At 37.4% G+C, this 15,633-nt stretch overlaps 1 protein-coding gene across 3 annotated transcripts in view; it reads left to right on the top strand.

Moving 5' to 3' along the window:
• Positions 1-15,633, top strand: part of ppp3cca (protein phosphatase 3, catalytic subunit, gamma isozyme, a) — a 31,108-nt gene that overhangs the window by 7,208 nt on the left and 8,267 nt on the right. For all 3 annotated transcript variants that reach the window (XM_008417296.2, XM_008417298.2, XM_008417297.2), the window contains exons 2-10: positions 2,323-2,520; positions 4,455-4,579; positions 8,559-8,670; positions 10,580-10,725; positions 10,804-10,943; positions 12,925-13,002; positions 14,314-14,408; positions 14,511-14,636; positions 15,016-15,093. In XM_008417296.2, the coding sequence (XP_008415518.1) occupies positions 2,323-2,520; positions 4,455-4,579; positions 8,559-8,670; positions 10,580-10,725; positions 10,804-10,943; positions 12,925-13,002; positions 14,314-14,408; positions 14,511-14,636; positions 15,016-15,093 (1,098 nt within the window). The remainder of the gene's footprint in view (positions 1-2,322; positions 2,521-4,454; positions 4,580-8,558; positions 8,671-10,579; positions 10,726-10,803; positions 10,944-12,924; positions 13,003-14,313; positions 14,409-14,510; positions 14,637-15,015; positions 15,094-15,633) is intronic.

The following is a 15,633-nucleotide window of genomic DNA, read 5'->3' as shown; positions in this document are numbered from 1 at the left end:
ATCCATCCATCCATCCATCCATCCATCCATCCATCCATCCATCCATCCATCCATCCATCCATCCATCCATCCATCCATCCATCCATCCATTTCATTTCATTTCATTTCATTTAAAACATGAATGCGCCTATCTGCTCCATACTTTGGATTTTTAATTTTTCCTGCTTAGAGCCGGTTCTAAATGACACTCTTGGCACCGTTGAAACCTAACAGTGATATGTGTGATTATTTCAATTAAATTGGAAATTTAGATATTTAAGCCTGAGGCATTAAGCAACTAATCAATTAATCAATGACAATTTAAAATGAGCTTGATCATTTACATTTTTATCAATCATGAACAATTTATCGTCCAGCAAAATTTGTTGTTGAATCAAACATATTTTTTCAGTATGTTTTAATGGTCCTAACGTATTATTACATATTATAATTAACTGGAGAGAATGTAGTTAAAATTTGAATCCTACATATAAATGTAGCTTTTTAAAATGATTTTCGCTTCCAGTGCTAAAGTATGTACTGAACTGCTGCGAGGTGTCAATGAAGGAAAAACCCAACCCTCCTCCACATTGGGACATCGAACATGTCATTATTGTTTTTTGCTTGTTTCTAAATAGATATGTTACACACACAGTGTGACATCGCCCTTGCTTGTAACATAAAGTTTTAATGAGCGCTCAGCAGGAATGAGAGAAATGAAAGATTTTTGATAGCTGTTGTAGTTCTAGGATTGCTGCATTTCTGCTTTAAAGGCGGTGCCACATCCACACTTCAGGCCATGACTCTGTGGCATAATGCATTTGCTGCCTGGTTTGTTATTAGCCTCTCGCTATAATCCCTCTTAACTGTTTCTGGTGGTGGGAGTGAGAGAGCCTGGATCACTCTCACTCTTTCTCTCCCTGATTCGTTTGGGCGAGTCCAGAATAATCTGCAGACAAAGCTGCTGTCATTGTTGAAGCACAGAGTGGCTATTATTTTATAACCAGGAGTTGGATTCTTCTAACAACGACACACTTAGCATTTGTTCCTCTATCTGCTGCCATGTGAGGGTGAGCATTAGGTAATCGATGTCCTTCTAATTGCCAACAAGCTCTTATCAGAAGGCACCGAGTGACTCTCTGCAGTAGAGAGCTGCTGTGTTTGCGGGAGATGTGGTAGATGTGGCCACGCTGTAAGTGCACCGCCATCCCAACGCTGGAATTTTCTCCGTCAGGCTGTTCAGTTTTACTTGTGCACTTAACAGCTTTTTGATCATGAAACACTTGGGCCTGAGCTTCGAAGGCGCTGACCTTTGTGATGGCAGTAAAAGGATTGTGTAGGTGGTGCGGAGCAGCTTACCTTACAGGGGGAGGGGGTCAGTGTGCGTGTGTGCGTGTGCGTGCGCGTATGTGTGTGTGTGTGTATGCTTTTCACATCCCTCACCTGGCCTGAACATGAAGATGTTTGCCTCTCCACTTTTGGACGGTTATGATGGCAATATGCCTGTTTTTGTTTTTTTGTTTTGTTTTTTTTGTTTTGATTTTTTTACAAATTTGATGGATTGAATTGTTGGTTCAAGTTTCAAACTTAATCAAGTTCAGATTACGATCTGTAATTAACCTAAATTTTGTAGAGTTAATTAGGGCTGAAACAATTAATCGGATTCATCATGATTAATCGATTATTGAAATAATTCTTAACTAATTTAGTCTCCTAGTAAGCACCTTTTGCTTAATCACCTATTGATTAATAGAATAATCTTACTAAAATAACCGTTAGTTGCAACTATAGTGTTAATACAGCCCAAAAGTAGTATAGAACTATTTCAACAATGATCAACTATTGATTGATTAATCCAAAATGAATCATGAGATCAGCTCTGCAGTGTATAGATATTCATTCCAGCAGAAAGATCTGAGCTTTTCACATGTTGACCTTTTAGCTGCAGATGCATCGTTTGCATATTAGGCAATAAAAAGTTTATTTTCCTATTTGGAATTAAATAATTTATGTGCATCTTTTAATGCATTTCTAATATTGTTTTAAAAATGGCTTACGTGCTTTAAGTGTTTCAATGAAAAAGTTTCAGAATGTGGCAAGTTGTTTTTGAATCCCATCAATTGTCAGAATAATCGATTACTAAAGTAATGACTAGCTGCAGCCCTGGAGTTAATACTGCAATACTACCAGTGATGAACAGGCGGCGTAAAACTTTTTTTTCCTTTTTTTAACAGAATGCACTCTTCATTATTTCTCTGTGCATTTGCGGATTGTTTCAGAGCTCAAAGCAGTCTCCTTGTACACGTTCACTATAATAATGTGTTTTCTTTGTTTGTCCTCCAGCTGTGCCGTACCCGCCACAGCATAAGCTGACGGCGAAAGAACTGTTTGAAAACGGGAAGCCCAACGCCGAGCTGCTCCGCAACCACCTGGTGAAAGAGGGCCGAGTGGAGGAGGACGTGGCCCTGAAGATCATCAACGACGGGGCTAACATCCTGCGCCAGGAGAAGTGCATGCTGGAGGTCGAGGCGCCCATAACGGGTACGGCGGCGCAGTGAGCAGAGGCTGCATGTGGTTGATGTAAACTTTACACAAAGCCGTAAAAGTATTCACACCTTCTGAAGTTTTTCTCAAGAATTTTATATACAGAAGGGAAGGACTGTGCGAAGTGGAAATACACACAATATACACAATATAAATCTGAAAAGTGTGGCATGTATGCAGATATCAGCTTCAGATCTTTTGGAGGTATGTCTCTGTCAGCTTTGCATGGATGAAAAGAGGCACAGCCACAAACCTCCCCTAGAATTGGTCCTGAACTTTGACTAGGCCCTTCTGGCATATACACATGGGTTGACCTAAATCAGTTGAAACTTTTGGCCATGTGACCCAAATGCTTTTGGGGCCACACACACAAAAAAGAAAACAGGACAAAAAAAACCCGATCAAATTTCTTTTTTAAATTTTCCCCAAAATTTAATGATATTTTTACTTATATGATCAACAATAAACTACATATGAAATATTTTAGTGAAGCTAATAAAGTTTAAATTTTTGAGGGAAAGAAAGCTGTAAATTGTCATAGATTTACAACATACAAAAGGTTTTAAAATTTTCCCACATAAAAAGAAAGTTTCCCTTTCTTTTGATGCGGAGGGAGGAGTCGACTATGTTTTATTTTCTTATGGATTCTCAGCAACAGGAAGAGGATTTGTGTCACTGTCTTTATTCACTCTATTTAAATAAGTTTAATAAAAGAGCTAAATGCAGATTTGGGACTGCTTTTGAGATCAAGTCAGTGAACATTTGTTGTCTCATTTACTATGAAATTGAAGAAAACACAAAAAGTGTGACTAAAAGATGAGTGGTTTAAAGAAAAAGTTAATCTGCATCAAATTAATTTCTGTTTATTTCTTCTTCTATATTGGTAATCTCACTGAGACAGAGCCTCATTCTCAAAACAAAAGGGTTCTAAATATAAATATTTATAATGATATAAAAAGGTCATTTAATACCAGGTTTTATGTTTGATGGTGTCGAACTCTGAAAAGCTTGTAGAGATTCTGACAGATTCTAAGTCCAGCAGCACTTTCAGAGTGTTTTACATGCAGTCATTTATGAACTTATTGATTTTGTTGTCTTTTATTCTGCACTGTATGATAGTTGACATAATTTATCAAGAACTTGAACAGCAATTGCAGTTTCACCACCGATGTTTAAAAAGTCTGACTAGCCAGTTCCGATTTTGTTTGTTTTGCGTTTTTTGTGTGTGAAAAGCCCCTGGATTTGACAAGCTGGCCGCAGTAGAATGACTGATATTAACTGAGCATGTGCAGACGTGAGCTTGTGGTTGGGAGAAATCTCAGTCAATTAGAGAAAGCCTGATGGTACTGTGAAGGAAGATGGGTATCTTGCAGAATATCGTTGGAAAGCATTGGCAAAGCTAATTTATCTGTGCTCCAATTAGAATTTCTGAAATTGTGCATATGGAATACATAATTATTTGTGAAGCTTATTTATCAGTGGGCCTGTCATGATAACTTTTACTGGATGATGTATTGTTCCAGAAGTTTTTGCGATAAATGGTAATATTGTTGTTTTGAGACTATTTTTAAGTAATATATTGGTAATGGCACATTTAAAAACCTACATATCGCACCAAATTGTGTTGAATAAATGTGCTTACATCTATAAAAAGTAGGCAGGTTTTAAAAAGAAATTAGAGTTTTGCATATATAAAAAGCAACATAATGCATATTTTTAAAGGGAAAAAAAAGTTTTTTTTAAAGTTTCTAAAATATATGCACCAGGTGAAGCATTACGGTGAAAGTCGTAATGCTTCACTTGTGAAAGATAATCTGTTGGGTTTCTCCTTGGCCCTCAGACAACAATTCAGATTGCTTCACTGTCAGACAGCACATGCTAAAAAGAAAAAGCTTTTTAGCATGTTCTGAAGGCCTGCTCTGTCTTTCCAGTGTGTGGCGATGTCCACGGACAGTTCTTTGACCTTATGAAGTTGTTTGAAGTTGGAGGCTCTCCCAGTAACACGCGGTACCTGTTCCTCGGCGACTACGTGGATCGAGGATACTTCAGTATCGAGGTAAGCGAGAATCACATTACAATTCATCAGGGGTCACAGCACATCTGACCCTCCATAAGTTTTTCTGAACCTTCAAGGTAAAAGATGTGTGCTTTGATATTATTTATCAGTCAAATCAAAGCAGTTTTTGTCTGCCAAATTACATGAAATTTAAATGGATTCTTAGTCAATCACACTGTTCTATTGGCTGTCCTTCTTCCATTACCTTGGTTGAAACTTCTGTCTGCATTCCTTTAGTGAACGCGTCATCATTTGTTGCAAAGGATGCATCTGAAAGTAAAACAAACTTCTATCATATGAAAAACTCATCTGTTTCTGCTTGACTTTACATCAGTACATTGAAGGGCTGATCTGTTCATTACTCCTTGAATAACTGATTCATAATTGGATGCAAAATGTGCTTAGTAAGAGATTTTGTTCCATAATTTCAACCAGGTAAAGCTAAATCTGCCACTTGCAGAGATTTGACTAGGACTCATTTACACACAAAGGTGCTTTTTTTAAAAAAAAAAACAAAAAAAAAACAATCTAAATGCAAAATGTATATGTTTTTGTGCAATTTTGGAAGAATTACAGCTCTTCAGCAAATGGATTTCTTTTAAATCTGTACACTTCAGTTAACAATTAATGGATTACTAAATAGTTATTTCAATAATCAAGTCATCACAATTAATCCAATTAATTGCTTAAACCCTTTAATATGAATAGACTAAGCATTATGTTAAAAAAAAACATTGATATTGAAATTCAAATAAGACGGTGTCAATTTTTTCTGTAATGTGGATTTAGTTTTTGCTGTTTATAAAAACTTTGTTTTTCTAAAGCTAGCAACGAGGACTGCCTGAAACATTTTAGAAATGGGATTGGAAAAAAAGTATTATGCTCTATGGTCACATTTACCAGTGATAAGGTCATCACTGGCCCACTGAGCAAGCTTGTTGCCATGGCATTATGATCAGGGTTGCTTGGGCCTACATTTAGCAGCATAATGCTGCCATCAGACGAGGTCAGCTGACTTCTAATTAGGGACTCGTTGCAGTAACATTGATATCTGCTGAGGGAGAGGAGAGAGGTCGAAAATGGAGGAAGGATGGGAACTTCTCCTTACTGTAAGCCTGTATTCTTCACTATCACATGAACACTAATAAGATGGATATAGTGGGAAGCATTACAGGACACAGTTACCTTGGTAACAAGGAGTCAGTGTTGCCTCGTCAAGCATTGCATTGTCGCTGAAGGCCAGCAGCTTTCCAAAAGTCTAACATTTAGAATATGTTGAGCTTTGTTTTTTTTTCCGTCTTTTTCTTCTTATCTTAACTGAGGAAATTCCCCTTTAACCTCTGAGAATTTGTCAGTTCCTTTTAGCTTTTAGCTCTGCCTCTGCACATAACGCTGATGTGCATCACACACAGAGAATCTCACATTAAAGCACATGCCTCCACGCCCACAGCCCCCTTAACGCGTTTCTAGAAACTTCCCCTCCCAATTCCCTTTCTTATGATGGACATGAAAAGAAAAGCTCGTTGTACCCTGCCCCCCCAGGCCTCTCTCTCCTTTTTATGAGCATCGCCAGTTACGTGAGTCCACACCTGCTGGCTCTTGTTTCCTTGGCATCTTGTTCCAGCGACTTTAATAGCAGGCTCTGGTTGGTGTGCATGTTAAAGGAGTGGGCTGAGAGTGACAAGTGGCAGCTACTGAACAGCGCCTTGTCTGAGCTCGGAGTAGAAAGCTGCCTCATTTGGATTGTAAATGTTGCTTTGCTCTTTCTTTCTTTCTTTTTTTTAATTGGGACCTCTTGTGTGTTCAGAGGAAACATATTATTGCTTCTAATATGAAATGAGTTGGTGACAGAACAACAAATCATTGTTTGTATGGTCAGACCTGCCTCCACATGTTGGTAGTTCAAACTGCTTGTAATTAATTTATTAAAGTTTGTTATTTTAGTAGTGGCTGCCAAGACTTTATTATATTTCGGTTTCTTCCATGATAAATTGGTTTTATTAGAACACAGAATCAGTTCTCACACTGTAGGTGAAGAAAGCTTAAGATAAATTCACCTTTTATGCTACTCAATTTGAAAAATTAAGAAAAACCCAACCTTACGTGGGGAAAAAAAAACTTTTTTATAAAGATAAGGATGGGATTTTTAATGCGATAATTTCAAGTAATTAATTTAGTCAATTTTAACGCTCTTCATTTAATTTTTTCTTTTTTTTTACAGAATTAATTCAAAGGTTTCCACCGGAAACTTTCTAGTTGCACATTTCTGGTACACCTGTAAATCTGACGCACAAGCAATATCCACCAAAAACAGTGATGGATAATAAAGCTGCTTCTCTTGGTCCATTGGGTTCTTTTTTGCTTCAATAAAACAATTGGATGGGACGCTGGAAAAGACTATTGTTGTGTTCGAGTTGTGCTAAAGGGAGTTATTCAAGACTGAAATAGAATCTCAATGCTAAACATGTAGCAGCAGTACAGACGCCCCCATTGCTAATGGCATTTCTAAAGATAGATTTTTTTCAAGGAAGTCACAGTAACACTTAAAAGCTGGGTTTGTATAACAGCACTTTGCACCAATCTGAAGGTTGAATAACCAAAATAAACAGATTAAAAACAATAAATATCTTTGTTGATGAGCTCATGCATGTTTGTTCTATAATGCAGCAGCAAAAATGTTTTTTGAATTGAAAATGTTGCTTACTTTGTATGCAGTTTTTTGATTAAAATATGATTATTTGCAATTAATTAATTACATACCTGCAATTAACTTGAATACAAATAAAAGAATTGTGTATTTCTATAAACAACATACAGTTATGGCTAATTATGGCAGTAATGGTCACCCTTTTAAAATAAATTGAATAGATTTTTTCATACTTTATTTTTGTTAAAAGAACGACTGTAGGCTTGTGTTTCTACCGACAAGATCCGGGAACTTTTTGAAATATGGGGAGATTTTCAAAATAAACTGTCTTCTTTGTCACCAGACCTAATTCCTATAGAAAACCCGTAAGCTGAGCTGAAGAGAAGCAAAGATAAACAAGAACCCAGGACTCTGGTTGGCCAAGATTGAATGGTCGAAGAATCATTTCTGTGCTCAACCTTGTGAAATGTTATAGTAGAGGACAACATGCTGTCCTAATGCCAAAATATTAAGGGCATTAGATGCATTCCCATTACCAATGTGCACAGATCTTTGTCGCTATTTTGTAAAATAACACAATTTCGCATTTACGGTGTCTCCATTAAATAAGAAATTAAATTAAAATCACACGTGAATAAGCTTGTTCACACGACAAGTCATTAAAAATCATGGCAGTGGCAGACATAAACACTTGCATGAGATATGTTCACAATTCATTGTTCATCATCTTGTCAGCCAATCAGAGGAGACACCGAAGTCTTATTCAGACATTGAAGCGACACACTCCTTATAGTTGGTGGCGACTACATATGTGGCATTTTGGGGATATTATAGTTACAACATGTTGGAATGACACTACTTTTTCTGAACTGTGCGATGCTGTGAGAGTTCTGGTGGATCCAGCTTTTCGGACACATTGGTCCAAAGAAAACCAGAAACAAACCATCATCGTCGCCTTCTTTGTCATTTCTGCCAGTAGTAACATCCGGATATAGATCACGCGACTATGCAGTTTTGCGAAATACATCTGTTGTGGCATAACTGAAAAACCACCTTATCCTAGCGCAATTTTTTTTTTTTAATTGAAAAACGTCGGCTTGTTCGAAAACGTTACCATTGAACACATTTATTTTCAATTTCCTCAACTCTGTGGTAAGTGGAATCACAGCTATTGGTGGCAGAAATTGTACAACTTATTTTTGTTCACCACTGGTTCCTGACAAATAAGACTGTCTTGAGTATTTAGTCTTTAGAGCATAATAATGAACTTGACGCCCAAAATACACCTGTTCCACTTTCCCATCATGTCTCTCTGCTGTCGTCTCTCTGCAGTGCGTTCTCTACCTCTGGTCGCTTAAGATCAACCACCCCACTACTCTCTTCCTCCTGCGTGGGAACCACGAGTGCCGGCACCTCACTGAGTACTTCACCTTCAAACAGGAATGTAAGTGCACCACTTTCCTCCATGTCAAGGCTAGGCAATCTAGTGTGCTCTTATACACTTCGTACCACTTGATAGTAGCTAGTCAGTCTGATTAGCTACTATCTGATTAGCCCGGACTGGGTGCCACACCAGTCCGGACAAATAGGCGTGGCACCCGGTGACCTATCAGCTAACGAGCTTTAACTAGGACTAGCATGTTTGAATTCTGTTTTTCTGCTGTGTGATATTTTTATTTTCTTCTGATCGGGTTGTTGTTGAAGCTGAGAATTTGTTCCAAAGCAACACACCTGGTTAACTAAGGACTAAATAAACATTTTTGAAGTTATGACAGATTATCAGCATGAGCGTCCCAAAGGAAGAGGCAACTTTCCTTTTCATGTAGCTGGAGAATGAAAAGCAGCGAAGCATGACGCTGATGTTTTTCAATAGAGCTGCACGCCTACTGACTTCAATCTGCAGCAGCTGTGTGTGTGTGAATGTGTGTGTTTTGTCTGCATGTACTTAAAGCTGATGTGCAAGTCTGTCACAATAAACAATTAATCGCATGATAAATTAAACTGAGTGCAAAAAATGTAATTTGGACACCAGGGGTTAAAGAGACGCTCCTCTTTAATAGCATTTGAAAAGCTGCCATTTTGAGAAACGCTATAGACATCTGACACGCAGGACGAAGTAGCTAGTTTGCGCCATAGACATGAATACGTAGACGCCTCTGATGTGTTGCCGTATGTACGCCAGAGAAATGAAATTTCATGACTTGAAAATGAAAAATGAATCCCATGACCTTCCAGGTTTTCCATGACCGGCACAAACCCTGTGATTGCTTTATTGCTCTTTGCGACAGGGGAGGCAAGTACTTCACTTACATTTCAGAAGAATTTATTTAAATTAGCTCTGTTGTAAATGAATATTTTAGTATTCGAGTAATCTATTGATTAATCGGGGGGCGGGGAGAGATAAAATAAAACATTGGTAAATCTAACATAATAGCAGTGTTACTATAATAAAGAGGCAGGCTCACAAATACGCTTATAAAAATGTCTACACTGCAGCTTTTAGTTCATGTATTCATCTTCAATCAGTTTTAATAGATGAACTCTCACCTTGCTCAGACATTTATAGCTTTTCTGTTCATGTTAATGACGGGATTAGGCTCCTCCGTCACACACAGAAACACATCTAACAGCTCTGTACCGCCATGGTGCGTTTCGCCACCCATTTGTTGAGATGAAATACATTTTCTGGTTCGTCGGTAAAGCTTCACTTAACGTTAATCATCTACTGCACAGCCGCCCGCAGTGTTCAGTTTATCCGCTCACCTGTATAAATACACCTTCAGTGCTCTTCCCCACTCTGAACACCGGCCACCAGGCAGCAGCTGCCGTACTCCAGACATCGCGCCAGTTATTTTAAGGATGGTTGTTGGTCTGTCGAAAAACAACAAAGACCAGGACATTATCATCAATCAATAAAATCCTCCCAGGCCGAACTTGAAAATTGAACGTTATTCTACTAACACTTAACTTTTATCAATAACTTAGGAGCAGCGCAAGTAATAACCCAGCCAGAACACTGTGCATTAAATAATAAAATATAGCTTAGAGAAGCTTCGAGGCAGATACATTTTCCTCGAGGAATTATAATAATCGAGGTACTCGAATCACTCGAGGGATCGTTTCAACCCTAATTTAAATTATAAAATAGCTCAATTTAAAGCAGTGGTCAGTCTGTTTACCTAAAGTTATACAATCAGTTACTAAATGAAACTTCCAAACTCAGATTGTTTTTTTTCACTTCCAGTGTTAATCATGTACATCGCAATGCTGTGGCTCTGCTGCTTCCTAAAAGGCCGACTGCCTCCTGACCTAATCTGTAATCTGTAATTTGTCGTTATGTTTTTAATTGCCAGGTAAAATCAAATACTCTGAGCGGGTATATGACGCCTGCATGGAAGCCTTCGACTGCCTGCCACTCGCTGCCCTGCTCAACCAGCAGTTCCTGTGTGTTCACGGGGGACTCTCACCAGAAATCAACTGCTTAGACGACATAAGAAAAGTAAGTGGTCTAGCATCCATTGTTAATCAGTCCAAGTCCCACCAATATATCAAGTCTATCCATGGGCTTGTTCAACAGTTAGATAGATTTAAAGAGCCACCGGCGTTTGGGCCGATGTGTGACCTGATCTGGGCCGACCCCGGTGAGGACTACGGCAGCGAAAAGACATCCGAACACTTCAATCACAACTCTGTCCGAGGCTGCTCGTACTTTTTCAGGTATTTTGGTCCTTTCCCTGCACAATAAACTGCTTTTTTGTGAAATAAACAACCCCTTTTTTCTAAGAAATGAAACCTAGTAAAAGACCAGGTGTAAACTGTAATAGATACATTTTTTGATGAACTTTCAAAAGGTGCTTTCTGAAGACTGGTTTTACTGATTAAAAAGAAGCTAAAAATTTTTGTTGTCACGATTTGATTCAAAATCGATTTTTGATTCAAAATGACTATTCATAAAGATATTTGCTTTTAATCTTTTGCAGTGTGAAGTACCCTCATGATCTAGCCTTGTCTGCTTTGAAAGGCAGAATGACAAATAGCGACATTAAGATATCTTGTTCACATTTATTAAGTTTTAAATATTAATCCACGCTTGAGTAGAATGACTCCCTGCATGCTCAGTTTTTCTTTAATGAAGTGTCACGAAGAGACGGTATGGGTTTTAGCCTTTTGAAAGTCTATGTAGCTATTTAGACAAGAATAAAAAATATGTACTTAAATGGTCTCTGCGTTGGATAAACGCTCCACATTCACGTTGCCAGCAGATATAAAAATCGGATAGTGGAAGGCGTATATCAATAAATAGTTGTACAAACTTATGGCCACGTTTGTTCATGGCTGTTTTCACGTTTATTGCGCTGTCCTTATTAGTCTCCATGTTGCGAAACTTGACGTCATTTACAGCAAATATTACCTTGACATTAAAAAAAACACAGCGGGACGGATCATCCGGGACGGACAGGGAGAGCCTGACTAAAACTACCTGGATGTCCGACAAATCCTGGGGCTTTGCAGGGGTTCAGTGGACAGTGATTACTATCAAAGCGCGATTGGACTTGGATGTAACGCAACACCTTATAGAAATGTAGTGAAGTAGAAAGTACAGATACTTACTGTAAAATGTAGTGGAGTAAAAGTCGAAAGTACCCACGATTAAATCTAAATTTTAAGGAAAGTACAGATACATGAAAAATTTACTTAAATACAGTAACAAAGTACTTCGTTACATCCCACTACTGAGAATATGGTGTAGCTCAGGTCAGCTGTAGCATTTGCAGTGTTCTCAAAGGGCTCAATGTTCATTTTGCGAGTCTTCAACAAGGTAAAGCTCATGTCTAGCTCAGCCTTTCTGGAGATTCTGTAAAAAACAAAATGAATCAAAAGGTTTGCCTTCAACGAAGACGAGTCCGGATGAATCCCTCTCTCTCTTTTTTGTAGCTTCCTGTTTATTGTGGCGCTTTCAGCGCAATGCATACATTCCAGTACCGTCTGCGTGGCGACATCAGCAGCTCCCACATAGTTACAAAATGGAGGCCAACAAACAGCAAATTTGTTTTATTTCTTTGTTTTAAAATCAATTTTGGGACATCAATAAGTGAGAATTGTGATTCTATGGGACATTGAAGAAAAAAAATAAACCTTTTCCAGCACGATAAGGTATCTAGTGCTCACTACAATCCATTTTTTCCTTCAATGTCCCTCTATGAGCTCCATACAATTCTTATGTGAATGAAAGTTTTTTTTTTTTTTGCACACCCCTATTAAGAAGGTTTTTTTCCAGATGAAGTACCCACATTCAGTATAGCTTCACAAATAGGTCAACAGATGCACTTTGTTCTGTATATTTGGTGAAAATGGGTCAGTAATAGTCAGTCACAGACTGGAGTTATGGCATTTTCTAGGTGAAAACATAACCAGCCCCTTTCAGAGATATAAATCACCAGTTTGAACAAAAAAATCTTGGTGAATAAAATATGTTTGTTTTATCGGAAGCTCTAAAGTAACAGTTTATGTTCTTTTTATAATATAATAATCAAGAGATACGGATATAAATTTTCCAGCTAGCAGCTACAAAGAGTCAGTCAGGTAATTGGTCTCAAGCGGTCTTATGTTGTTTCCTGTAATGCTTTTAAATTCATGAAAAGCTTTGACCTTTTTTTAATGTTATGACATTGTTTTCCTCTTTTTTCTTCCTTTGCAGCTATGCAGCAGTTTGTGACTTTTTGGTAAATAATAACTTGCTCTCAGTAATAAGAGCCCATGAAGCGCAGGATGCAGGGTGAGTACTATGCTGTGCCTTTGAAAAGCGCTCACACCGTTTTACCTGTTGTCACAAGTTAACCTCAAGCTTCAGAGTGTTGCAAGGGATTATATGTGGTAGAGCAGTTCAAAGTGCTGCATTTATTGTAAAAAAAAAGAAAAAGGTCTTCAAGCTTGTTTGCAAGTCAAACATTTAAAAGGAATTTTATTAATTAATTTATTAATTAAAAATTACAAAAAATCTGAAGAATACGCCGTTTTTATTTTCAATCAAATTACTCAATCATCAGAATAATTCATTAGGATACTCAATTACCAAACTAATTGTTGCAACTCTTCTTTAATAAAGGTTACATTCCAAACACTGATAATGGATGGACAAATTTAGCTGAAAGGAGGTGCAGACTTCTGCTTTCATTGTCTCCATGGAGATGGAGAGGGAAAATGACATTATCAAACTTTTTTTAATACATTTTAACTACTGAATTTATGTAGTAAGCAGGCCTGTCACAATATATCAGTCAATCACATAATAAATTGAAAAAGATCTCAATCATTTTCATTTGCATGATTTAGCATTTTCTGAATGTTAAAAGTTTACAAAATTCACGTCACATGTCTGCAACTCAGTAATGCCACCAAAGTAAATAGCAACCCAAGAAAAGCATATTAAACACATCAATAGCAAACATTTATCCCATATAATTTCTTGTTTTGGGCAGCAAATGTTTGTCATTCAACATTTCAGAAGACATAGTTAATATACCAATCATGTTGAAATTACAGCGAAGGCTGACATGTTAGCAGTAGCTGACAACCCTCTCAGAAATAACTTTGAGGATGCTGGCTCTTCCTCAGACATAACTTTCCCGTCCGGGTCAATTTTTTTGGGAACGGATAAAAAATAGTTCCCAAAGACTGAGCTTTCATCATGATAGCAGACTTCCCCAACCTGGGTCATTCTGCAGCAGAGGTCTGCAGCCTTTACAATCCACTAACATCGCACCAACACTGTATGTTTAGGGCCACAAATGTTACGTGACCTTTAAAAAAAAACAACTTTTAAAATGGTGTTTTTATTTATCAAAAACACCATTTTTGATAAATATCTCAAGATGTTTGTCATTTTTTTTAAGAGAAGCTGTTTTATTTAATTTTTTTATAAGTTTTACATTAAAGCAGAAAAAATGCACTACCTTTATTTATTATCACATAAAATCTCATTAAAACATTGAGTTGTTTTTGTTACTGCTGTAATCTTTTCACATGTATGTGAAATGTTCCGGTTTGGCAAACTGATGATCTGACTTTCTTGTTTTTTCCCCAACAGGTACAGAATGTACAGAAAAAGCCAGACCACGGGCTTCCCGTCATTAATCACAATCTTTTCAGCTCCAAATTATTTAGACGTCTACAACAACAAAGGTTTCAACCTTTTTTTTTTGTCTTTTTCCTGTTGTGTTTATTGTTGGGTTTTTCATTTCCAGTCATTGCATTGACTCCTCCTGTATTTTATGTTCATCTTAGCTGCTGTATTAAAATATGAGAACAATGTGATGAACATCCGACAGTTCAACTGCTCCCCCCACCCCTACTGGTTGCCCAACTTCATGGACGTCTTCACGTGGAGTTTGCCTTTTGTTGGAGAGAAAGGTGAGTTTGTAAATGAGGAGGAAAATTTCAACAAAATATATTTTTCTTTTTAGTAGACGCATGGAGAGAACTTTATTTTTGTTGTTGTTTACATTTGTTCAAGGAAAAGTTCAAACAATATATGTCTGTTTTCACTGACCCAACTTTAGAGAGGTTGGGTCAGCACCACACACAGAAATGCATGTAAATGCGAAAAACTAAGTGTTTAAAAGTTTTTACATTGAGACATTCATTTCAGTTTTTATTACTTTTTGGGTATCGACACTGATGTGCCTGAAAATATTCCAGCTTCATTGTTGATTTAAAAAAAAAATTATTTTAGAGTTGGAAAATTGATCTTTAATCATTTAAATCTGAATTTGCCTTTTCTCTCGTGCAGTGACCGAGATGCTGGTGAATGTATTAAACATTTGCTCCGATGGTGAGCTCATGTTAGAAGGAGACGACCTGTATGAAGGTAACCTAATAAAAAAATGACTTTCGGCAGAACAAACTGTCAATTTCCTCTAAATTTGTCCATTTTGTTCCCTATTGGCCTGAATGGAAACAAACCATTAATATTTCAGTTGTTAATCTTCAGTAAATTTGCCCAATAGAAGCCATTTAGGTGTCGTCACAACTTATTAAACCCTTATTTTAGTTCTGTCAGACTTTTAGTTGTTGGTAGCGCTGCTGACAAGGCCGTTCTGTCATTAATGCCAAATCATTCTTGACCCTTTTAAAGTTAAATTTAAAGTGTCAGCACTGAGTTGATGGTTTTATTGGAAAACCTTTCAGGAGTCCCATTCTGAATACTATTTCTCCCTGATAATAACCATCTATCAGGACTAAATGAGGTAAAAAAACAACAACAACTGTGATTAAATTAAAAAAAAACTTGGTACAACCTTACCTGACATCTTTGAAAGTTCTTCAAAGATGTCCGCTCATCTCTTTATCCTATGTTTTCATCTCACAAGATATTCTCACGGTTATTTACGTCTAGAGGGGGAAGTAA

The sequence above is a fragment of the Poecilia reticulata genome, linkage group LG9, assembly GCF_000633615.1.
Source record: "Poecilia reticulata strain Guanapo linkage group LG9, Guppy_female_1.0+MT, whole genome shotgun sequence".
NCBI lineage: Eukaryota > Metazoa > Chordata > Actinopteri > Cyprinodontiformes > Poeciliidae > Poecilia > Poecilia reticulata.
This window is presented reverse-complemented; position numbering and strand designations above follow the sequence as displayed.